Below are 26,521 nucleotides of genomic sequence, written 5' to 3'. Positions count from 1 at the left end.
ACTAATAGTACACAGGTCGTGTAGGAAATGTCGGAATTTGAAGCAAAAAGCTCAAACAGTAAACAAACATAGTAATTATGTAATGCAGATCACAATATGGACAATTTGAATGCATCTGTTTCGGACATGGTTAACACAGCTGTCCTTATGGGGAAATAGCATATACACTGTTGCAAATGGAGTAGAGCAAACCCTCCTTTTTTTTGTCAATGACTTTAAACTTTTTTTTAGCACTAAAAAAAATTAAGTCCAATAATATAGCAAGTAAGATGTATGTTAAAATATATATGCACTTCTTTAATTTAAGCCTCCTCTGACTGCAATCATATGCCTGCTTTTTAATTCCATACACTTGTACTGCTCTTAGTACTTCCTTTTATTCTGCTAAATGTTCTTCATTTGTTAAATCCACTTGAATTAGGGACATGTGATATGTTTGCGGAGTCTTTAACAGGCCTCGTCACAGTCGTCTTTACTTCCTATCACAGCCTCACTCACGCTGATGTCACTAGATAATATAAAACCGGTTAAACCGGAAGAACGTGATAAAGTTCAGTTTGTGTCCTAACACCAGGTTCTCGGTCAGTAGAACGTTGCCTGTGACTTACTATTCGCAGAGCCTCGTTACCAGTGAAGCAAATGGTCAAAATAACAAAACCGAAGGTAACGACCAGTGACTTTAACAAATCCAGTTGTTTGGGTTCGATCACAGTCGGAGTTGATTTAACAACCGAACCGCGGTTTTCTATTAAATGCGGTGGAACAAGTAGCAAGAGTTAGCGGCGCTAACGTTAAACGGTAAAACACTGAAAACATGTCACTTACCTGCGCTTAAAAAGGTGGGAAAATGCTGCGTCACAATGTTCAGTTAAAGTAAAACTAAACTGAACATAGGAAGAGGAGGAGTCTTCGTCTTCTTCGTCTGCTAATCCATTTCCGGCATCCTGTACATTACAGGGTGTAACGCTGCCCTCTACTGTCCTGTTATTCTACCTCATTTACTGTTCAGAAAAGAACTTAGTGTTTGTCAAATCCTCACATATGGGCCTGAGGAGTACTTTACATTTTATTTCCTTATACGATGGGATTTCTTATCTGAAGTAGAAAAAAAGAGAAAGAAGAGAATCTGTTGGGTCTTATAGCCGCTGCCTTTTTTTGTAGTTTTAACAAAGAATGACATGCTGCACGCTCACTAATTAACCACGTTGACAAAGACCATCAATGTTTAGTTTCACTTTTACGGAAGTTTGTGACGCAGAGCGTTTTCTTCATCCAAACCTCCGTCTGAAGGTAAGAAAACGTACTTTAATGTTTCACTCGTGAACATTAGTCGTTGTTGGTTTAGTTACTGTAGAAATCTGCTGTTGAATTGTACACGTTCATAGAATCACAGCTTCAACTGTGAACTAGGAGCGAAGCAGACAAACAACCGCCATGTTAGAAACAGGAGAAGAAAATTTGAGTCAGCTGATGGTCAGTAGGCAAAAACAGAGTCCTTGTTACTGAGGCCTGAAGCAGCTTTTCCTGCCTGAATCAGTCTGTGGAGGAGACGGAGATGAGCCGCTGCTCTCCCGCTGTCTGAGACAGTAAATGCGGTCTGAGCTCGGCCGGACATCCGCTGGACCACAGCTCAAACCGTCTTTGTCAGGAACCAAAGGAGACACTGTGGAGGGAGTTCAGAGGATAATAGTAGTTTTTGAGTTTACAGTAAGATAAAAAACACTGGGCCAGAGAGGTAGCTCCGTTCCAGTACTTCCGCCTTTTTCATTACCGTCAATAAATGGTCTGCATTTACGGTATATAGCGCTTTTCTACCTATTAGTACTCAAATCTATACACTGCTTCTTATTCACCCATTCACACTCACACACCAACACTCACCGGCAGCAACTAAATTGGGGTTCAGTATCTTGCCCAAGGACACTTCGACATATGATTGGTGGAGCCGGGGATCGAACCAGCAACTGCGAGATTGGGGGAGAACCGCTCTACCTTCCTGCGTCAAAGTAAATGTAATTCACTGTAATTTCAATATAACTTTACATAAAGGTTATTAGTGTGATTGCTTTCAGCAGTTTGTCGGCAGAGCCCCGTGGGAGAAAAGCCTTTTAAACCTGGATGATGGGGTTCAGGTATGAAGGTGCTGCTGAGTCAGACCATAGAACCTGATGGGAGCAGCTACAGGAAAACGGTGCTGCTGACAGGAAACCACTGACATTTTCTGTCTCTGATGTTACATTAGTGTGTGATGCTGCTCTGTCTCTGTGTTTGGTTGGTTGATAGGGTTTAATGCACATTTGGTGTTGGCCACAGGTGCAACTTTGGATTTATCGAGAAGTTTAAAATGTAAACATTATGCTACTTGTGTTTAGATTGTGTATATGAAAGTTCTCATTTGAAGGTGAAAAAATATTCAGGTCCTTGAAATAGTAATACTGCAGTCTAAAAATTCTCCTGCCCGTTCCACTAGTACAAAAAAAGGAGTGTGCGGATTATGGTAAAATATGAAAATTTAAAAATTGTGTGGCGGCTATAGCTCAGTAGGTAAGGCAGTCGTCCACGGACCACAGGGTCAGTGGTTCGATATTTGTCGTGTCTCTGGGTAAGACGCTGAACTCCCCAGCTGTGCAGTGCCGGTCCAAGCCTGGTAGAAATTGGGGAGGGTTGCATCAGGAAGGGCCAAACAAACATAATCCGCTGTGGCAACCCTGAACTCACGGGATAAGCTGAAAGGACAAAAAAAAAAGAAAAGTGCAAAAGTTTGCATCCTTCTTTATAAATTAATTTAAAAAAAAGCTTAACTCATTTGCGATAAAAGAAGATTTGTAGTAGCTGAATGTGTATTAAACATGTTGATGAAAAATATTCTTTGTTTTACTTTTTCTAACATTTCAAAATAAGTGATACAAATTTTTTCACCTAACTGTATGTCCACATACACAGCCTCTGTTTGAAACCAGTAAACAATTACTATTTATATACAGTCCTACTGCACATAACTGTTGAAGGTCACTGTTAAGTAAAATAAAGAAAAGAATTCTGTCCACATGTCTTAATGTGCATCACAGTTCTGCTCCAGGTCATGTGGGAACTTGAAAGAGGAAAGTCCCACATGTTGCATTTACAGAACAGTAGATGCTGTGGACATAGAGATTGTGATGATTAAGTCTATGATCCTCAGTCCTTGTGTTTGGCAGTGAATGTCTTGCATCGTGTGTGTGCTGGTGTTTATCTTGGTGCCTCCATCTCAGACTGATGATTGACGTGGAGCAGCAGATGAAGGATGTGTGTTTTCTCTCCACAGGAAGGTAGAATGTGTGTGTGAATTCAGAAGCATGGATCAGTGTGAGGACAGAGAGGAGGGAGACCCTCCCAGTAAAAAACCTCGGTGTGGGGAACCTGAGAGTCAGACCAAAGCTCAGAGGTGAGATGAGGATCTCTAACTGTCCATGACTCTTCTCCATGTCAGAGCTCAGCACCAACAATCACTCCACCATCATTATTCACACTCTGACCTCTGTCTGTGTTGTGTTCAAGACCAGAGAAGCTGCACAGACCAGACTCTGCTGGACCTGGACCTGAACCCAGCTGTGTGTCCATGAAGAGTGGCTGGTCAATGGAGCATCCTCTTCATTTCAGACAGTCTACTGATGGAATGTAATATATTTAAACTGACAGAAAGACAGCAGTTTTTTATCCATCATACATTTACAGCTCAGTTTGTAATAAAGAGCTTCCATAATTAGTCGTTGGCATTGACACTGAAAATATGCCAACATCAGTATTTGTAACTAATAATTTATTTTTTGTCATATTGATAAATTCACCTTCCATAGAGCTTTACTTTACATACTCATAGATTCTGGGCCAACAATATTTAACTTTCACGTTTCAGCTCTTGTCAGTGGAATCTGATTTGTTTAAAATCATTAACGAATCATCATCATTATTCACACTCTGACCTCTGTCTGTGTTGTGTTCAAGACCAGAGAAGCTGCACAGACCAGACTCTGCTGGACCTGGACCTGAACCCAGCTGTGTGTCCATCAAGAGCGGTCGCTCTATAGAGCAACCGTTGTATTTCAGAAACTGTTCACTACTGGGAAAGTAAGTGCGCTTCAAGTTACTTTACAATTTCTGCAACATTACAAAACATTAACGGAAACATTAACAGCAAACATTAACTTCTAAATACCATCAACAAAAACTTCACATTAAAACATCATTTATTTTGCAGGTAGAAAGTGTCATCCAGTATGTGACAGTTAAGAAAAGATGTGAAGATGACAGTTTGGATTTCAGGCTGAAACATTTTGAACCTCTGTGCAGCTGAGGGATCCTCATCGATCCAAACTGGTCATAGTCAGATCTTTACTTTACATACTGTCAGTACACCTACAGGGAGTTTTACAGCCAACTTAATTCATCAGTAACCTCTAAACAATCTTTTTTCAGTTTAGTTTTAGTCAACATACAGTTTGAACTCAGCAAATTGAAATAACTATGCAGTAGTGAAGACGAGGTATAACTATTGCCTGTTTGAGAAATTGGGCAGCAAATTCAGAAAGTTAGGGTCTGATCTAGAGTCGGGTACCAAAACCCAGTATGAAAGGGGCACCGGGAATAAATGATTCAAGTTGTTGCTAGAGAAGTGAAGAAAATACATTTGCTATTTGTGATTTCTACATTAAAGTTTGTGGACTGAATACTGGCTCTTGACTATGCGATGGGCAATGGGCAGGTTAAGTCACTCTGACAACTCCCCATAAACTCCAATACATCCAAACCTCTTTAGCCTCACTCTTGATGACCACATCCCTCATCGCATCCAATTCAAGATCTAATATGAATCAAGGACAGTAATCATAGGAGCATCCAGTCAAGATTGGTAAACAGTCTAAACAGGTCCATCACTCAGTTTATCATTTTCTAATAATCCTGCAGTGTTTGTGGTTTAAAACCAAAGTGAATTTTTGTCTCGGTTTGTCTTTTCTCTGTACCAGTGTTGATGTGGCATTAGCTGTCCTTGAAGCTGGACCTGAGCCCAGCTGTGTGTCCATCAAGAGTAGTCACTCCATGGAGCAACCATTTAATTTCAGAAAACATTCACCACTGGGAAAGTAAGTCTACATTACAAAACATTAAGGGAACAAAAGACAAAGATGCTGTAAGCATATCCCAGGCCACTTCCTGATCACACGTTACCCAATCTAGTTCCAACAATTCCAAAGCCCTCTTTACTAGATTTAAAATTCTGAGGTCTGTGGACAACATGGCCCAGAACGTTACACCCAAATTACACATGAATATGAATAAATGTCTTTCATTCATTATTTCCAATCAAACCAGAATAAAAATGACTTCTCAATCTCTTCCGTCACATTAAATGGCCGCTTTCTGACCATGTTTCTACTCAACCCACATATATAAACTCCTCCCTCTGCTTTAGCCAAGTGTCTTTCCCAGGGAGTAACAGGTGTTGACCTCCTGATCCTCTGGTATGTGGACAACTGCTGTTGCAACTGATCCACTGCCATCCGCACTCGTTTCCAGAGATTCTCAACTTATCAGAAACTTACTGGAAATGGGCACTTACGTCCTTAACAGCTGATTCCTATACAACAAAAGTTCTATTCTCAATAATAATACTTGAGCTTGAATGTTCTTTCCGTCACTGAAAACCTTTGACCACTGGGATGTTACTCACTGAACCACGGTAGACCTGATGGATTCACCCATCTCAACCAACCATAGCTAGAAAGCTGAGGTTTGTTGTGTACAGACATACAGTCTGCACAGATTTCTACTTTGGAGAAACAAAATAACAGCTTCACAAGCACAAGGCATAAGACAGGACAACTGGCTGCTCACCATATTTCATCTCTGGGACCCCTGCATTTTTTATGAATTAAGTATTTTTTCCCATCTTGTGCATTTAATAGCTTTTTAAATGTTGCTGTTGCACACATTTTAATGGTGTCTTTATTTATTCATTTATTTGATGCAATTATATATTTTTTGCTCAAACTCTATAAAGCTTTTTCTATTGTCATTCAGTCTTATCAGGGCAGTTTGTTTGACTGATTTACTTCTGTCCTGCATAGGTATCAAATGTACGGCTCATAGCTTCCTTTCATCAAAAAACTTCTGTATTAATGTACAATGGTGCAAACTGTGTCCAGGTGTTGATTAACATTAATTTAAACAAAACAAGTCTCAAAACAATTATTACATCCAATTATTTTGGTAATGTAAGGTTCCTCTTTCCCAGCCTGCACCAGAGATCACTGCCTTTGTTGCACCAACTGGTCTTTACTCCTACACTGTCATGCCTTTTGGGCTCTGCAATGCTCCTGTTAGGTTCCAGCTCTTGATGAGTCGCGTATTAGGGGACATGCAGGGCTAGATAGTGTATTTGGATGATGTGCTTGTGTTTTCTGATACTTGGGAGACTCACTTGAAATGCGTCAGAGAACTGTTCGCTTGATTGGCGGAAACAAGACTTACTGTCAACCTGGCGAAGTGTGAGTTTGCGAGGGCAACAGTGACTTACCTCGCCCGAGTAGTGGGGCAAGGACAAGTTCACCCAGTGAGAGCCAAAGTTCAGGTTGTAGAACAGTCCAGTTCCAGCTACTAAAAAGGAACTGATGTGTTTTCTGGGCCTTGTTGGTTATTACAGAAGTTTCTGTAGGAACTTCTCTACCATGGTGGCACCATTCACGGATTTGCTTAGGGGAATAGAGAAATTCATTTGGTCCCCTGCTTGTCAGAAAACTTTTGATCAGGTTAAAACACTCCTCTGTTCTGCTCCAGTTTTGTGCTCTCCGCATTTTGACAAATTTTTCAAACTGTATGTTGTTGCCAGCCAGGTGGGGGCTTGAGTTGTCCTCATGCAGCAGATGATCTTGGCATAGATAAAGCTGTCAGTGTTTTTTTTTTTGTTTTTTTTTTTAATTCAACTATAACCTGTTAAATTACTCAGTGATTGAAAAGGAGACATTGGCTTTGATCATGGCTTTAAAACACTTTGATGTGTATGTTAGCTGCAACAGTTTCCTGTAGTTGTTTACAACGACCATAATCCACTGACTTTTCTGAACTCTCTGCAGTGTCTGAATCAGAGGTTGATCAGGTGGTCATTGGTTTTACAGTCCTATTGTCTTTATATCCGTTATGTGAAGGGTTCTGACAACATGGTGGCAGATGCATTTTCCAGAGTCCCCTGTAAGTGACCAGGTCTAAAAGTGTGCTTACGTTGGTACTCCCCTTGCCTCTTCCTGGCCTCTTAAATTGCTTCCTAGGTGCACCGGTTGCTGAGATGAGAATGTGTCCAGGGGATGTTGGGCCTTGGAATGTCACCTATGGACCAGGTATTGTGATTTTAGCTAAACAGTTTGGGTAATGTATGCACACTTATTTGGAGTAAAAGTGTTAAATGTAGTTATTCTGCAGTCGGAATTCTCTTTGGGGCCCTGTTATTTTGGAGGGGGGTCTGATTTCCCTCTGGCCCATCAAGCAATTGTATGTTCTACTTGCAGGTACCTGCAGGTGGAGCCAATTAAGGTTGTTTAGGGCACCTGGGCCCAGTGTCCTACTTCCTATAAAACCCTGGCCTCCCTTAAAGACAAGCGGCTTGCCGCCTTGTTGGGTGGCCTGCTCTTGTCACTCAATTTTTGCTTACTTTGTAGTTTTGTTTTGTCTTGTTTTGTTATGTTACTTTATTTAATAGAAGCGGCTCATTCTTCCCGATTTCTCCACAGAGTGGACCAGCAGAGCTCAGAGGTTTCCAGTGGTCAGTCTCCCCAGCAGCATCAAACACACCTGGACTCCATATTTATGGTCTGTACATGTACAACTACTACTTTTCCATCTGTTGTGTCCACAATAATGTTCATGCTGCACTTTTTAGACCAGTGGATTGTCAGTCTGTCCAACAGGGATCTGATGTTTGGCTCCATGGTTTTACTTGGATTGTGTCATTCATATAGTTTTCTGTTCCAGCTGCTGGAGGACAACATTGTCACTTTTGTGAAGAAAGAGCTGAAGAAGATCCAGAAGAGTCTGAGTCCAGATTACCCAGAATGCTCAGAGAGTCAGAGGGAGGATGAGGAGGTGTTGGATGGTGAGGATGAAGAGCAGAGGAGGAGCAGCAGAGAGTCATTTCTGAAGATCACAGTGAACTTCCTGAGGAGAATGAAGCAGGAGGAGCTGGCTGACTGTCTGCAGAGAGGTAAGAAGATTTATCTAAAGATTTAATGCCATGGATAGCTTGAATATTTACTGTTTTTCAAGATATGAAAAAAGATTTCAGAAGTTCAAATGCAGGACCAGACTTCATATTAAAATGACTGTGTACTTTGATTATCAATCAAGATTCTCAGTCATCCAGGTAATGTGTGTGTGTGTGTGTGTGTGTGTGTATATATATATATATATATATTGTGTGTGTGTGTGTGTATATGTAATGTTGATAAGTTCATCTCCTATCAACATTCTCCATCACCTGAATCCATCAATCTATGTTTATTATCCAAAACTCAATTGTGGTCTTTGTTTCTAATTTCTGTAAAGCAAATATGACATTTTTCTAGTCACTGATATCATTTACTGTTTTTATTCAGAAACTCTTGCTGGGGCTTTTTCACGCAAACAGAAAGCTGCCCTGAAGCAAAAGTTCCAGCATGTGTTTGAGGGCATCACTAAAGCAGGAAACCCAACTCTTCTGAATCAGATCTACACAGAGCTCTACATCACAGAGGGAGGGACTGGAGAGGTCAATGATGAACATGAGGTCAGACAGATTGAAACAGCATCCAGGAAACCAGTCAGACCAGAAACAACAATCAGACATGAAGACATCTTTAAAGCCTCACCTGGAAGAGATGGACCAATCAGAAGAGTGATGACAAAGGGAGTGGCTGGCATTGGGAAAACAGTCCTAACACAGAAGTTCACTCTGGACTGGGCTGAAGACAAAGCCAACCAGGACATACAGTTCACATTTCCATTGACTTTCAGAGAGCTGAATGTGCTGAAAGAGAAAAAGTTCAGCTTGTTGGAACTTGTTCATCTCTTCTTTCCTGAAACCAAAGGAATCAGCAGGTTTGAAAAGTTCCAGGTTGTGTTCATCTTTGACGGTCTGGATGAGTGTCGACTTCCTCTGGACTTCCACAACAATGAGATCCTGACTGATGTTACAGAGTCCACCTCAGTGGATGTGCTGCTGACAAACCTCATCAGGGGGAACCTGCTTCCCTCTGCTCGCCTCTGGATCACCACACGACCTGCAGCAGCCAATCAGATCCCTCCTGAGTGTGTTGACATGGTGACAGAGGTCAGAGGGTTCACTGACCCACAGAAGGAGGAGTACTTCAGGAAGAGATTCAGAGATGAGGAGCAGGCCAGCAGAATCATCTCCCACATCAAGACATCACGAAGCCTCCACATCATGTGCCACATCCCAGTCTTCTGCTGGATCACTGCTACAGTTCTGGAGGATGTGTTGAAAACCAGAGAGGGAGGAGAGCTGCCCAAGACCCTGACTGAGATGTACATCCACTTCCTGGTGGTTCAGACCAGACTGAAGAGCATCAAGTATAATGGTAAAGGTGAGACAGATCCACACTGGAGTCCAGAGAACAAGAAGATGATTGAGTCTCTGGGAAAACTGGCTTTTGAGCAGCTGCAGAAAGGAAACCTGATCTTCTATGAATCAGACCTGACAGAGTGTGGCATCGATATCAGAGCAGCCTCAGTGTACTCAGGAGTGTTCACACAGATCTTTATAGAGGAGAGAGGACTGTACCAGGACAAGGTGTTCTGCTTCGTCCATCTGAGTGTTCAGGAGTTTCTGGCTGCTCTTCATGTCCATCTGACATTCTTCAGGTCTGGAGTCAATCTGCTGTCAAGACCAAAATCAACCACCCAGATTATTAAAACAATAAAGAGTAAGTTTGCAGACTTCTACCAGAGTGCTGTGAACATGGCCTTACAGAGTCAAAATGGACACCTGGACTTGTTTCTTCGCTTCCTTCTTGGTCTTTCATTACAGACCAAACACCTGGGGGGTCTGCTGACACAGACCGAAAGTAGCTCAGAGACCAATCAGGACACAGTCCAGTACATCAAGAAGAAGATCAGTGGGAATCTGTCTGCAGAGAAAAGCATCAACCTGTTCCACTGTCTGAATGAACTGAATGATTGTTCTCTAGTGGAGAAGATCCAACAGTACCTGAGATCAGGAAGTCTCTCCACAGAGAAACTGTCTCCTGCTCAGTGGTCAGCTCTGGTCTTCATCTTACTGTCATCAGAAAAAGATCTGGACGTGTTTGACCTGAATAAATACTTTGCTTCAGAGGAGGCTCTTCTGAGGCTGCTGCCAGTGGTCAAAGCTTCTACAAAAGTTCAGTAAGTATTTTTATTCATTTATTAATAATCTTAGAAAGATAAAGAATAAATGTACTTATTGTTTTTTTTTTTACTCCAGACTGAGTGGCTGTAACCTCTCAGAGAGAAGCTGTGAAGCTCTGTCCTCAGTTCTCAGCTCTCAGTCCTCTAGTCTGAGAGAACTGGACCTGAGTAACAACAAACTGCACGATTCAGGAGTGAAATTACTCTCTGATGGACTGAAGAGTCCACACTGCAGACTGGAGACTCTCAGGTCTGTTTGTTTTCAATGGGTGGAGATTTATCACCTCCAATAGTTCTGACATTATTGATTGATACAGCTCAAACATCTTTCTGAAATATGAAATGGGAGCAAATCAGCTGAGAATATGAAAACATTCAGGCATTACAGACATAGATAAACTGTTAGGATTATCACACCAGTGGATATGGATGGATTTTTATTTATTGAACATTCTTCATGTTGCTATAAGAAGGAATCAATATGTTTAAGATAATCAACCATCTACATAGTGGTAATGTACCATATTTGGTTAACTAGCACTAAAAATGACTTTCTTCCATGTCTCTCTCTACCTCTTTGTTGGCTGTGAGCAGCACTTGGGTCGATTAGCTGGAATCAACTGGCCAAACTCACATTTCTTTCCCCCTTTGCTGTGCACATGCACACACAGTTCAATGTGTCCCTTCAAATGTTGCTGAATATGGCAAAAATGTAGAATGATTTACAATCTTAGACTACACCTGTAGATATGTAGGGCTACAATTACAATAAAGAGTCAGAACAGAAAAACTGCTAAATGGCAGCAAGCAGGCTAAGGACCCTTTTTGTGTCTTTACACTGATTAATGGACAAACCACTCTGGTTACTGAGACACAGCTGCCCTGTGCCTGAGGACACCCACACACCAAGTCAACATCAAAGAACTAGTGGAAAGTGAAAACTGTATTATTTTGTCTGGTCCAAAAAGGGCCTGGACCTCAAAAGCTGTAGCAATGGTCAACTAACTGCATCCTGTGTCTGTATGAGAGGATGTAACTTCACTTGACTTTCTTCATTCCACTTGTGGAAAAGCGTGTTGAATGACAATTTCCAAGCCACACCACATCTCATGTTCAAATATAAACCAGAGTAACAGCTGTGACTCCAAACTTCAGCTTCATAGTTGAAGACACATTAACTCTTATAACTTGATACACATGGTACAGTGTCAGACTAAGTAGATCACATTTACTTCAATTTGTCAGATTCTGAAACCATAAACACATATTTACCTATGTTAAATATAACTATTAGGTCATAATTGAATCAGGCCTAATAAGAAAGATGAATGAAAACAAACCCAACTTTAAATATAGAATTCAGGAGGTGGTCTTGGAGCATGTTCTGTACAAAAAGAAACCTGATCTTTCCTCTATCACTGATCTGACCATGCTCCACACACACTGCATTCACCATTCAGCTTTCACTGCAAGCTTTTTTTTTTCTCCACTGACAATTGCCACTGAGACAGGAGACTTAAAGATCGTATGTCTGCAGTGATGCTCAGTTTCTATGTGGATGGTTAAAAGGAGAACTAGACAGTGAAACATCAACAGGTTGGTCACAATTGAGAGGTTAGTGATTAACGAACTAGTTTGACAGACACACTCCAAAAGCTGATTATCAGCTCAACTGATATGTTTTCAGAGGACTAAATCTAAATGAAACCCAGGTGACAAAATCACATTTCTATCGCTGATGGTCACATCTTCAGCTTAGTTAGAATAAAATTGCAAAATGTTATTTGGTAACAAAGGAGATTATGACCAAATGTAGCAGCTTCCAACTGTCTTCTCTGCAGGAGAACTGTGTCGTTTTGTTATTTCAGAGATTTTTGTTACTTCTGAACCTCTAACACACTGTTCATATTTATTTCCTCTCCAGACTGAGCAGCTGTAACATTTCAGAGAGAAGCTGTAAAAATCTGACTTCAGTTCTCAGGTCTGAGTCTTCTTGCCTGAGAGAACTGGACCTAAGTACCAACGACCTGCAGGATCGTGGAGTGATGTTACTGTCTTATGGACTTGAGAGTCCAAACTGTAAACTGGAGAGTCTCAGGTCAGATCAGTTTACAGTTTGTCTTAAATCATTTGAGATAATTCTCAACATTTTTCAATTTCATTTATTCTGCAATACACTTAAGGAGATAAAGACAAACTCATCTGTACGTTTAAGTTCTAAGCTTGATCTTATTTGTTTTCTGTCCACTGTGTCATCATCCTTTAAATGTGACTACAAGAAACTCAAACATTTTTATTATTATTATTATTATTATTATTATTATTATTATTATTATTATGATTATATAAATATTATATTATTAAATATATAAATAAATTATTATTTATTATTTTATTAGTATTATTTCCTCTCCAGGCTGAGTGTCTGTAACCTCTCAGAAAGAAGCTGTGAAGCTCTGTCATCGCCTCTAAGCGACCGGTCCTGCAGTCTCAGAGAGCTGGACCTGAGTAACAATGACCTGCAGGATTCAGGAGTGAGGCTGCTTTGTGCTGGACTGGAGAGTCCACAGTGTAAACTGCAAACTCTCAGGTCAGGATTCATCCACCTGTGTAACATTTGAGCATTTCTAATCAGATTAACATGAATAAATAACAGCCTCTGTGTAAAGTACATTTTACCAAATGTGAGCATTGCTTTTTGTGTTCAGTGAAGGTTCTTATGTGGCATTTTGTGTCTCTACAGACTGTCAGGTTGCCTGATCACAGAGGAAGGTTGTGCTTCTCTGGCCTCAGCTCTGAGCTCCAACTCCTCCCATCTGAGAGAACTGGACCTGAGCTACAATCATCCAGGAGACTCAGGAGTGAAGCTGCTGTCTGCTGGACTTAATGATCCACTCTGGAGACTGGACACTCTCAGGTATGAAGACACCTGCTGCAGGCAAAAATCATTTAGATGTAAATACACCAAAATATGTCAGTTAGAGCCATGTAATGTCCATGTGTGCATGCTGACAGAGAATGTGCTGCTCTGACCCCCCTCCTCCTTTCAGGGTGGAGCCTGGTGGAGAACGATGGCTGAGACCAGGTCTGAGGAAGTGTAAGTGTATTTTTAATGAGATTGATGGAAACAAAGCAGCAACATTCAACCATCTTCAAACTGTCACATCACTCATTCACATCATCAAAGTGTCAAGAAATGAACAGATGATGGATTAATAACTGCAGCTGTTTGTGTCTTGTTGTCTCCATCAGATTTCTGTCAACTCACAATCGACACAAACACAGTGAACAGGAAACAACGACTGTCTGACAACAACAGGAAGGTGAAACATGTGGAGGAGGATCAGTCGTATCCTGATCATCCAGACAGATTTGATAACGTCTATCAGCTGCTGTGTAGTGATGGTCTGACTGGTCGCTGTTACTGGGAGGTGGAGTGGAGCGGAGTGGCTTTTATATCTGTGAGTTACAGAGGAATCGGCAGAAAAGGACAAAGTAGAGACTGTGTGTTTGGAGACAATGATCAGTCCTGGAGTCTGGAGTGCTGTCATGATTATGATGATGATGAAAATAGTTACTATGTCAAACATAACAATAAAGGAACAAACATCCCCTCGTCCTCAGGCTCTAACAGAGTAGCAGTGTATGTGGACTGTCCTGCTGGGACTCTGTCCTTCTACAGAGTCTCCTCTGACAAACTGATCCACGTCCACACCTACAACACCACATTCACTGAACCTCTATATGCTGGGTTTGGGTTCTTGTCATTTGGTTCCTGGTTGTCTCTGTGTCCAGAGTAGAGCAGGGAGTCTTGTCCTGTTGGAGACACTGTGTCAGTGTTGGACAGATTTGGACTTTCAGTTACACACAAGTTTTTCAGATTTGTGGATTTAATCAGATCATTCTAGAAACAGTTCTAAATGATTCCTTGTAAACTTGTTCGTCTTTGGGTCCTTTTAAAATGAAGCTTCCATCATTACAGGATCAACATGTTGCTGACTGCTCATTAAGTGTAAACTGTATTATAGATATATCAAACATGTTTTTACTAATTATCTTCATTATTTCAGGGCTTAGGGCAATAAAAGTAAATTGTATCAGTCATAATATTCTGATGTCTTGGTGACAAAAAGACTGAAAACCAAACAAATGTGCTACAACACGAACTGTAACATCAGTCTGAAAACAACTTAAAGATATTATTGATATATTGATTTTAAATATTATTCTGAACACACTCGTGGTTTTAACTTGATCATTTGAAATCATTTGATTTCTCTGTAATTTATTTGTGTGTGCATTTTAATATTTTAAGTATAAAACAATACAAAGACTTGGTGTCAGGTTAAACCTGACTTTCAGCGACGTAACATGAAACTCTGTTAGCTGTGTTACTCAATAACACAACACCAGTCCTCAAGAAGTAGAAATGTAAAGTACCAGGTATTTTCCACCATGTGTAGAAGGAAGTCTGTTGTTACTTTACTGCAGCAGGTGGAGTTCAATGACCATAAAGGATCAGACTTTGACCTCAGACGTGTTCTTAGAGCTTTATTTACAGTTTTTGTTCAATCTTAAAGAAGTGAAGACTTGAGACAGTGAGGACAGTCCCACTGTTCTCATTGAATTTCCTCACTTTGCTGCATTGAGGGAAATCTAAACCAGTTTTTGTCTGAGCTGCTGGACAAACATATGAGCTCCATCATTACTTGTGTGAGTAGAACTCAGAACTTGAATGAATCTTTATTTCAGTGTTTATTGTTTCCTCCTCAGAAAACAAGCTGCTGGAACTTTATTCCAGTCATGAATCACTGATTTGTCTCTTGTCTTATTTTGAAAAACGGCACACTGACTGATGGACTTTATTAATAGTAATGATCAGTGATGTTTCCTGATTAAAACAAAGTATTTAAAGTGTAGTGAACATGATGATTTGTTCCACATGAGCCTCATAAATAAATAAAGGTTCTGCAGAAATCTACAATCTTCACACTGTAAATAAAAGTCTTAGCATCCAAATACACTAATGAGATGAAATCATTATTGAAGCATGTGTGATGCATCAGTGTTGCAGCAGGTAAAGGTGAAGCTGATTTTAACTCAAGCACTGACAATAAAGCATCAGCCTCTATTAGTTCATTAGTTTGTTTTTCAGAAAAAGAAACTGAAGCTGACAGATACATGTAGTGGAGGAAAAGTTACATAAAATGCAAAGACTCAAGTGAAATACAAGTACCTTCAAATTGTTACACACATTAAGTACTTGAGTAAATGTACTTAGTTACTTTATACCACTTGTGTCCAGACGCTGTGTCAGGTGAAGGGAAACAGCTGCAATGAGCAGAGATTTTCCTCAAACCCAACCAGCATTAGCATTGTAATCATCTTCATCAGAAAACAGAAGCTGTGTCTCTGCAACAGCATGAGTGTGTAAGCTGTTATATGAAGGACAAGAACAACCACACTGTGTCTTCCACAGACAAATCAGAGCGGGTGAGGCTGAAAAAGCAGCAATGAGGTCAGATAACGATAGATACTAAGACTATTGGACAGGAGGAGACCAGGGACATTCTAAAGACATCAACCTGAGGAATGAGGGTTAAAGTCTGTTCAGAGCTGCTGGTTGCAGATGTTTCAAAGTACAGTACTGCAGTCCTCAGGACACAAGGAGACACACAGTAGGACTTACAGTATCAGCCTTGTGTCCATGACGAGGACACAACAAAGAAACTGTCCAACTTAAAATGGCCTCTGGATGGATTTTTAAAGCTCAGGATCATGTGGCTTCTCATGAACTCAATGGCTGCATTAACATGGATCTAAGGAACCAGGTTACTCAGAGAAATCAGTAGATTAACCTAGTTTCCCCACGTCTGACTTATTTTATGTTTCGTGTTCCAGCTGATCAACACCGGTCTGCGTTTTAAAAAATCCACAGAGGAAAGTGACTTATTTTGACTTCTACGAGACACTTTGTGTAAAATTACGCTGACTTTGGTTTTTATTGAGGCAGCATCACCCTGTTAACTTGTAAACAATCTGTACTTTCATTCATTCTTTCACTCAGCTGTGTGCAGCTTGTTGTCTGCAGCCTTTGGTTCTGCACATGCACAGTTGGAGAAAGACGAACCAAAGCCACTGTTCCCCTGATTATCTGATTATAATAATGAACTAAAAAAATACCATTAAAAGTCAAGTATCAGCTCATTCAGGGCTACACGACTGATTCATCTTTAAAATAATTTCAGTCTTTTTAAAAATCACTACAAGTTTATAATAAAGCATTTTATTTATAAAATGTCATATGTCATTATCTCTTGTATCAATTAGTTTAAAAATATCAAATAAAAAGTATATTTAAACTGACAGTATATTCAAAAAGAGACGAGGATCATGAAACACTGCTGTAAAACTGTACTGTATGAGCTGACTGCCACAAACACAGTATCAGTACAGTACTTTTACTACTGCAATATTTTCTTGAATTTCTCTCCGATTATCACATCACTTCACTCACCGATTTTCAAACTGCTGGTGTTTCTCAAAGGGAGTTTTGTCCACAATGTTGTTGGTGAAGACAAACAAAAGACACTGATACAGGCTGAAGTGTCATTTCACATAAAAAGTACAATGAAGCTGTGGCTGCTCTTCTCAATAACAACAGTGCACTAAAATATGACACAATACTAAAATGAAGTTTTTTTATGGCCCAGGGGAACAAACGGTTTGTTAGCCTGGACTTTAATGACCTGAAGCGTCATCCGGATGACAACAGGTCAAACGAGTGATGACATGTGATGTGAAGCATCTGTGATGGCCTTGACTTTACTAAGGCAGCGAGACCTGCATATATCCTCCAGGGAGGGCAGAGGGCAGCTCGTGACTTTTTGAGCTGTATCTATCACCTTCACCCGTACAACATGTCAGCGCTCTCCACAGAGGCCTGATACAAAGCCAGCAGCAGGTATTTTCTCCTGAGGACCCGCAGGTGAGGGAGGGGTTTAGCTCTGGAGGCAGGCTTAAAGTTTGAGTGTACATGATCAAGTGTGTTTCCCTCCTTGGACACTTGACATGTTGATGGAAATTGGGGAAAACTGGCTTGTTGGTTGAAATTCCCAGCAATGATATGAATGAGCCCTCTGCTGTTTGTTCAGAGCTGACGCTTGCATCTGGCAGGATGTAAACAGCAGTAACAATGACAACCGTTAGTTCCTGTGGCTTCAGTTAGAAACTGTAGTCTTGCTTATCAAGTCCTGATGGCTGTAGGATGGGTGTCCGTGACAAAACAGGACAAAAAGACAAATGCAAATAAAAAGACACATTTCTGAGGAGCCGCTGCGTCCACACGATCTGAACATGACAATAAATAAATAAAATAAACTGTATATATAATAGAGAATATAATGATGGACATTAACTGAATTGATTGTGTATCTTTGTCCAGAGTGGATCATGGTGGATCCTGCATGTTGAGACCAGGTCTGAGGAAGTGTAAGTGATTCATTAAAGAGCTCCACTGTGCCGACAACAAAGATAACTTCTGTTTCTTAAAGGGAGTTTTGTCCACAATGTTGTTGCTGAAGAGTCTAAAAAAACAGAACAAAAGCCACTGATACAAAATAAAATACAAATAAAATAAAGAAGAGAGCAGATAAGAGCAGTAAAGGTAATAAAAGTGACGTAGTGCAGTTCTGAATGTGCAAGTGCAAAATGTAAATCAATGTAAACAGTTATGTCCATGGATGCAACTCCTGTCAGTTGTTTAGGAGTCTGATGGCAGAGGGGAAGAAAGAGTTCTTCAGTCTTGAAGTCCTGCATTTCACACTTCTGTACCTCCGTCTTGAGGGTAGAAGTGTGAACAGTCCGTGCTGGGGGTGGGAGGGGTCTTTGAGGGTGGTACTCTGCGGTGGTAGATGCTCTGCAGAGAGGGCAGTGGAGTCCTGGTGATCTTCTGCGCAGTCTTCACTCTCTGCAGGCGTTTGGTCCATGACATTAGTGCTGCCGTACCACACAGTGATGCAGTTGGTCAGGACACTCTCAATGACGCAGCTGTAGAAGTTGCTGAGGATCTTGGGCGACATGCCAAACTTCCTCAGCCTCCTCAAAAAATACAGCCACTGTTGGGCCTTCTTGACCAGCTGCGTGACATGAGGTGTCCAAGTGAGGTCCTCACTGATGTGGACACCCAGGTATTTAAAGCTGCTCACCCTGTCCACTTCAAGCTCCCGGATGAACAGTGGCTGATGCGTTCTCCTCTCCTTTCTCATGTCCATTATCATCTCCTTCGTCTTGTCCGTGTTGAGGGTGAGGTTGTTGTCTCCACACCATGACACCAGACTGGCCACCTCCCTCCTGTAAGCTGCCTCGTCACCGCCAGCGACGCGTCCTATGACTGCGGTGTCGTCCGCAAACTTCAGGATGATGTTGTCCTTGTGGGAGGCCACACAGTCATAGGTGAACAGGGTGTAGAGGATGGGGCTGAGTACACAACCCCGTTGGGCCGGTAGTGTCTGGTATGCTGCTCTGAATGTCTCTCGAAACACTTCATAATGATTGGAGTGAGTGCCACTGGCCTGTAGTCACTCAGGCAGGTGGGTGGGCTCTTCTTAGGCAGGGGGACGATGGTTGTGGTCTTGCACGAAGCAACGGTGCACTGGCTAAGGGAGAGGTTGAAGATGGATGTTAGGGGTAGAGTGGTGCAACATGGGAGTCACACGCACCACTTACATCTATCAAACTAATTTCCAGACAGGCAATGCAGGAACACGCACACACACACAATGTATGTTACATGTAGCTGGACCCAAAATGCACATACAGTAACACAAGTCAAACACACATTTATCCTAACTAACACACACACACACACACACACACACAGTCTTAGGCTTGTGGAGTGTTTTACAGAAGCCTTGGGGCTAAATCAAACACAGACACTGATCAAAGGTGGGATGTAAGCCCTCAGAAAAGTGTGTCTTCCAGACCACTAGTATAAAACTTCTGTTAGGTCTCTATCAGCTGCTGTAGGACTGTACACTGTGTGTGCAAAACCCCGAGGCTACATTCCTGGAATCTCACTACTTTTCCAATGTATTTATTTCTAGGCTCACAGTTAGGTCCAAAAGTGTGCATCCACCTGTTTGAGATGGCAAAAAGAGAAAAAACATTATTTTTTTCATCAACATAATATTGAATGCACAGTGAGCTAGTACAAATGTTCTTCATGCAACGTTTTTGCACCAATGTAATTTTAAATATTGAAGTATTTTTTTAACAAACTAATTCACCTTTTATGATGATGAAAGGACCTTTGTACTAACATGGTGCATCTTCTTGAATAATTAAACTGAAATAAACACATTTTTTAAATGAATTAACATTTTTACCACCTCAATTTACATTAAATATTATGTATAAACTATGAATATTAACTAACAACAATTTTTGACTGTAGTTTTTCTCACACTGGAGTAATGGCAATGCTACAAATGCTAATATCGGTAGCACGAACCAAGAACAAAGCTGCAGGACAGTAGAAAAACAGACAAACACAGCAGTTAATCACTGCTCCTGAGGAACAACTGAACTTCTAATCATCAACACTGTGCGATCGTCTCTGCTGCTTCACAATAACAACAGTTAATGTTCAGAACAAACTGGGAGCTTAGTGAAGTAAACATGTATCAGTTAATGAGAGATGAGCAGTTCACTCCATGATGTGATGTTTATGTGGACACATCAGCTGAACACATTTTAACTTTCAAACTAACAGTGAGGTGGTGTCGATGTGAGAACACAGCTCCACAAATGTTCACTACAATCATTTACCTGAGCTGTGAGATATAAGGCAGACACTGTAGGAAACTCCTCACTTCACTCTCTTCATCTGACCATCCTGTCAGCTTCACTGGTTTCTTCTCTGGTTGTAGTTTCAGCACTTCCAGGAGGATGGAGGTCTTTCTCTCTGAGAGGTTTATGAACCAGACTCTAGGAGCTGACTGGAAAACTGACAGTAATGATGGAAGAACTCTCAGACCTGTTTTAGTCTCATAGTCCTTCACATGGGAGAACAGATCCAACAGGTAATCACCCCTATTCAAAAAAATGTTTGATATGTGCAGACTGATGATAACAGCTCCAGTATCTTCTCTCCTGTCTGCTGTTCTCTCTCTGCTGCTGCACAGAACTTTCTCTCATAGCCTCTTGGTTTAGTCGCCTGGTGTGCTGCAAGGTTCAGTTCTTGGTCCTCTTCTTATTTCTGTCTACACTACTTTCCTGGGTTCTATCACCCACTCACATGGCTTTTCCTATCACTGCTATGCTGATGACACACAGCTCTTCCTGTCCCTTCCACCGGATGACTCCATTACGCCTTTCTGCCTGTCTCTCAAACATCTCTGCTTGGATGACAGAGAGACATCTTCAGCTCGACCTCTCCAAGACCGAAGTCCTTGTCTTCCCAGACAGACCTTTGACACAACAAAACATCGGCATCAACATTGGATCCACAACATCGGCATTAACATTGGATCCACAGGGATTGTCCCCACTAAGGAGGACAGAAATCTGGGGGTCGTCATCGACGACCAACTGACCTTTAAGGATCAAATCATGCAGATTTGCCCTCTCCAACATCAGAAAGATCAGACCCTACCTCACGTAATACACAACCAAACTCATTGTACAGGTGCTGGTCATATTGGGTCTTGATACATAAACCAAAAATGACAACAAGAGGAGTTAATCATAATAACCTAATAAAAGTTGAGACTACTCCTCTTACAGAACAAAACCCCAGAACTATTAAATGTGGATTATTAAATATCAGATCTCTCTCTTCTAAATCTCTGTTTTGGATTTATTTTGTCTTACTGAAACTTGGTTGCAGCAGGAAGAATATGTCAGTTTAAATGAGTCATATTAATTGTCATGTTCCTAGAAGCACAGGCTGAGGTGGAGGAGTTGCAGCAATCTTCCATTCTAACTTATCAATAATTCCTAGACCTAAACATAGCTATAACTCATTTGAGAGTCTTACTCTTAACCTTTCACACCCAAACTGAAAAACTCAAAAACCACTATTATTTGTTATCGTGTACCGTCCTCCAGTCCCTTGTCCCTACATATGGCATTGAAACGGATAATATAACATTATTTCCTCACAATTCTCTTCTGTCTGACCATTTTCTAAAAACATTTAAATTTACAATAACAGACTATACAGCAGTTAGGGAAAAATTCTACTATAGCAGATGCTTAAGTGAAAAAGCTGTCAACAAATTTAAAGAAATTATTTCTTCATCATTTGCTTCACCATATGTTAATACAATGGAAAGTAGTCTCCTTATTGTTACTCCTGCACAACTTGATTATCTTGTTGACAATTCTGCAGCCTCACTACGTACAATACTCGATAGTGTTGCCCCTCTGAAAAAGAAGGCAGTAAACCAGAAGAGGTGATCTCCATGGTATAGTTCACAAACACGCAACTTAAAACAGGCAACACGAAAGTTGGAAAGGAAGTGACGTTTCAGAAATTTAGAAGAATCTCATTTAGCCTGGAAAAATAGTTTAAAAATGTACAAAAAAGCTCTCAGTGATGCCAGAACAGCATATTATTCATCATTAATAGAAGAAAACAAGAACAACCCCCAGTTTCTGTTCAGCACTGTAGCCAGGCTGACTAAGAGCCATAGTTCTGTTGAGCCTAGTTTTCAATTCAATTCAATTCAACTTTATTTATATAGCGCCAATTCACAACAAAGTCATCTCAGGGCACTTTACAGAATAAAGTCAAGATTATAAAGATATATAAAGAGAACCCAACAATTCCCCCTGGAGCAAGCCATAGGCAACAGTGGAGAGGAAAAACTCCCTTTAACGGAAGAAACCTCCAGCAGAACCAGGCTCAGGGTGGACGGCCATCTGCCTCGACCGGTTGGGGTGAGTGGAAAGGGGAGAGAGAAAAGAACAGAGCAACAAAAAGCAACAACAAAACATCGGGCAGATTGGTAGGACCAGTAGCTGCACGCTGGAACACAGCTTCAAAGCCGGGGGACACCTGCAGAAAGGGACAGAGAGAGGGGGACAGAGGAGGACAAAGACAACTACGGGAGAGAACACACAGAGTTAATGACATACAGTGGTGAGAATTGCGGGGTGAGAGGAGAGGAGAGATGGTCAAGAGGAGGAAAGGAGCTCAGTGCATTGGGGGGTGGGTCCCCCAGCAGTCTAAGCCTATGGCAGCATAACTATAACTAACTATATGCTTTATTAAAGAGGAAGGTTTTAAGCATAGACTTAAAAGTAGAGAGGGTGTCTGCTTCCCGAATCTGAACTGGGAGCTGGTTCCACAAGAGAGGAGCTTGATAGCTAAAGGCTCTGCCTCCCATTCTACTTTTGGAAATTCTGGGAACCACAAGTAGGCCTGCATTCTGAGAGCGAAGTGGTCTACTGGGATGATATGGTGCTATGAGATCTTCTATATATGATGGAGCCTGACCATTCAGAGCTTTATATGTAAGAAGCAGGGTTTTAAATTCTATTCTAAATTTAATAGGAAGCCAATGGAGAGAAGCTAGTGAAGGTGAAATATGATCTCTCTTGCTAGTTCCAGTCAGCACTCTTGCTGCAGCATTTTGGATTAATTGCAGGCTCTTTAGTTACTGGGGCATCCTGAAAGTAGGGAATTACAGTAGTCCAACCTAGAAGTAACAAATGCATGGACCAGTTTTTCGGCATCACTTTGAGACAGTATGCTCCTAATTTTGGCAATGTTTCGTAGGTGGAAGAAGGCTGTTCTAGAGATTTGTTTTATATGTGACTTAAAGGACAGATCCTGATCAAAAATAACTCCAAGGTTCCTTGCAGTAGTACTGGAGGACAGACTTATGCAATCTAGGGTAACAATATGGTTGGACATCATATCTCTGAGATTTTTGGGCCCAAATACTATGACTTCAGTTTTGTCTGAGTTTAAAAGTAAAAAATTGTGGGACATCCAGGCCTTTATGTCTTGTAGGCTTGAAGCTTTATTAACTGATTATTTTCATCTGGTTCCATAGATAAATATAGCTGGGTAACATCAGCATAGCAGTGGAAATTTATGGAGTGTTTTCTAATAATGTTGCCTAAAGGAGACATATATAAAGTAAAAAGTATTGGTCCTAACACAGAGCCTTGTGGAACTCCATAGCTAACCTTTGTGTGCATGGAGGATTCATCATTAACATGAACAAATTGAAATCTATCAGACAGATAAGATTTAAACCAACCTAGTGCAGTTCCTGTAATTCCAATTTCATGTTCCAGTCTCTGTAATAAAATGTTATGATCAATGGTATCAAATGCAGCACTAAGATCTAACAGAACAAGTATAGAGATGAGTCCATTATCTGAGGCCATGAGAAGATCGTTGGTGACTTTTACCAGTGCTGTTTCTGTACTATGATGAACTCTAAATCCTGACTGAAACTCTTCATACAAATTATTCCTATGAAGGTGATCACATAATTGTTTTGCGACTACTTTTTCAATTATTTTAGAAATAAAGGGGAGATTAGATATTGGTCTGTAATTGGCTAAAACACCTGGGTCAAGACAGGGTTTTTTAAGTAATGGTTTAATTACAGCTACCTTATAGGCCTGTGGTACATAGCCTGTTTCTAAAGATAGATTGATGATATCTAATATGAACGTATCTATTAAGGGTAAAGCTTCCTTGAGCAGCTTAGTTGGAATAGGGTCTAGCAGACAGGTTGTTGGTTTAGATGAGGTAATAATTGAAGTTAGCTCAGAGAGATCTATGGGTAAAAAGCAGTCTAACAGGGAGTGGGGCCTTATCCATGATTCTAGCACTGCTGTACATGAAGATCTATCTGTAATTTTTGGGGGGAGGATCTGGTGAATACTTTCTCTAATAGCTACAATTTTATTCATAAAGAAGGTCATGAAGTCATTGCTGCTCAAAGTTAAGGGAATAGTAGGCTCAACAGAACTATGGCTCTTAGTCAGCCTGGCTACAGTGCTGAACAGAAACCGGGGGTTGTTCTTGTTTTCTTCTATTAATGATGAATAATATGCTGTTCTGGCATCACTGAGAGCTTTTTTGTACATTTTTAAACTATTTTTCCAGGCTAAATGAGATTCTTCTAACTTTCTGGAACGCCACTTCCTTTCTAACTTTCGTGTTTCCTGTTTTAAGTTGCGTGTTTGTGAACTATACCATGGAGATCGCCTCTGCTGATTTACTGCCTTCTTTTTTAGAGGGGCAACACTATCGAGTATTGTACGTAGTGAGGCTGCAGAATTGTCAACAAGATAATCTACTTGTGCAGGAGTAACATTAAGGAGACTACTTCCCATTGTATTAACATATGGTGAAGCAAATGATGGAGAAATAATTTCTTTAAATTTGTTGACAGCTTTTTCACTTAAGCATCTGCTATAGTGGAATTTTTCCCTAACTGCTATATAGTCCGTTATTGTAAATTCAAATGTTATTAAAAAATGGTCAGACAGAAGAGAGTTGTGAGGAAATATTGTTAAATTATCCGTTTCAATTCCATACGTAAGGACAAGGTCTAACGTGTGACTAAAACAGTGAGTGGGTTTATTTACATTTTGGGAAAAACCAATTGAATCTAATTATGAATTAAATGCAGTGCTCAGGCAGTTACTGTCAGCATCTACATGAATGTTAAAGTCACCCACTATAATGACTTTATCTGTACTAAGCACTAAATCAGCTAGAAAATCAGAAAATTCAATCAAAAACTCTGAGTAAGGGACTGGAGGACGGTACACGATAACAAATAATAGTGGTTTTTGAGTTTTCCAGTTTGGGTGTGAAAGGCTAAGAGTAAGGCTTTCAAATGAGTTATAGCTATGTTTAGGTCTAGGGTTTATTGATAAGCTAGAATGGAAGATTGCTGCAACTCCTCCACCTCGGCCTGTGCTTCTAGGAACATGATAATTAATATGACTCATTTAAACTGACATATTCTTCCTGCTGCAACCAAGTTTCAGTGAGACAAAATAAATTGAATTGATGATCGCTTATTAACTCATTTACTAACAGAGATTTAGAAGAGAGAGATCTGATATTTAATAATCCACATTTAATAGTTTTGGGGTTTTGTTCTGTAAGAGGAGTAGTCTTAACTTTTATCAGGTTATTATGATTAACTCCTCTTGTTGTCATATTTACTTTATGTAATTTAGGTCGGGGAACAGACACAGTCTCTATAGGTATGTGGGAGTTGTGGGGGGGTGACGGTTGTAAGGACACTGCAGAGAGGCGTGTAGGACTGGATCTCTGCATCCTAGGCTCAACTCTGGATTGTCATACTTTTGGTTGTTTAATAAAACCGGCCATATTTCTGGATAAGAAAGCTGCACCATCTAAAGTAGGATGGATGCCATCTCTCCTAATCAGCCTAGGTTTTCCCCAAAAACGTTTCCAATTGTCTATGTAGCCCACATCGTTTGCTGGACACCACCTAGACAGCCAGCGGTTGAATGACGACATGCGGGTGTACATGTCGTCACTGGTCAGATTTGGCAGGGGGCCAGAGAAAATTACGGAGTCCGACATTGTTTTGGCAAAGTTACACACCGATTCAACGTTCATTTTAGTGACCTCCGATTTGCGTAATCGGGCGTCATTAACTCCCACGTGAATAATAATCTTACTGTATTTACGTTTATCCTTAGCCAGGAGTTTCAAATATGATTCAATGTCGCCCGCTCTGGCCCCAGGAAGACATTTGACTACGGCCGCTGGAGTCTCTAACTTCACGTTTCTGACTATGGAGCTGCCAATTACCAGAGTTGGTTTCTCAGCGGGTGTGTCGCTGAGTGGGGAAAATCGATTGGAAACGTGAACCGACTGGTGGTGAACCTCGGGCGTCTGTTTAGCATTAGATCTCTTACGAACCGTCACCCAGCCGGACTGGCTTCCCGGCTGCTCGGGAACTGCCGGGGGACAGCTAGCAGGGGCTACGCTAGGTCGGCCCGCACCAGCTACCGGGGCCTGACTAGCGGAGTTGTTTTCCATGGTGCGGAGCCGTGCTTCCAATTCCGTGAGCCTCGCCTCCAAAGCTGCAAAAAC

General features: G+C 41.0%; 1 protein-coding gene across 6 annotated transcripts; it reads left to right on the top strand.

Moving 5' to 3' along the window:
• Positions 1-15,433, top strand: LOC137125465 (protein NLRC3-like). 6 transcript variants are annotated; one of them, XM_067500960.1, is made up of 14 exons: positions 1-663; positions 3,305-3,424; positions 3,538-3,657; positions 3,985-4,107; positions 5,004-5,120; positions 7,761-7,839; positions 8,002-8,230; positions 8,622-10,407; positions 10,487-10,660; positions 12,335-12,508; positions 12,827-13,000; positions 13,154-13,327; positions 13,461-13,507; positions 13,663-15,433. In XM_067500960.1, the coding sequence occupies exons 2-14, from the start codon at positions 3,336-3,338 to the stop codon at positions 14,208-14,210; spliced, it is 3,834 nt and encodes a 1,277-aa protein (XP_067357061.1). In that variant the 5' UTR covers positions 1-663; positions 3,305-3,335; the 3' UTR covers positions 14,211-15,433. The 6 variants fall into 6 exon arrangements, with proteins under 6 accessions (XP_067357061.1, XP_067357060.1, XP_067357058.1 ...); XM_067500959.1 differs by lacking the exon at positions 1-663 and adding an exon at positions 998-1,290; XM_067500957.1 differs by lacking the exon at positions 1-663 and adding an exon at positions 1,299-2,006.
• Positions 15,434-26,521: the final 11,088 nt, after the last annotated feature.

The sequence above is a fragment of the Channa argus genome, chromosome 4 (assembly GCF_033026475.1).
Source record: "Channa argus isolate prfri chromosome 4, Channa argus male v1.0, whole genome shotgun sequence".
Lineage (NCBI taxonomy): Eukaryota > Metazoa > Chordata > Actinopteri > Anabantiformes > Channidae > Channa > Channa argus.
The sequence above is the reverse complement of the archived record's forward strand: the minus strand, read 5'-3'. Positions and strand labels throughout refer to the sequence as shown.

Coding starts and splice junctions, on each gene's coding strand:
- LOC137125465 (XM_067500957.1), top strand. CDS start 1,933: ATGATTGGTGGAGCCGGGGATCGAACCAGCAACTGCGAGATTGGGGGA. Junction 8,231..8,621: donor GGCTGACTGTCTGCAGAGAG/GTAAGAAGATTT, acceptor GTTTTTATTCAG/AAACTCTTGCTGGGGCTTTT. Junction 13,508..13,662: donor GAGACCAGGTCTGAGGAAGT/GTAAGTGTATTT, acceptor TGTCTCCATCAG/ATTTCTGTCAACTCACAATC.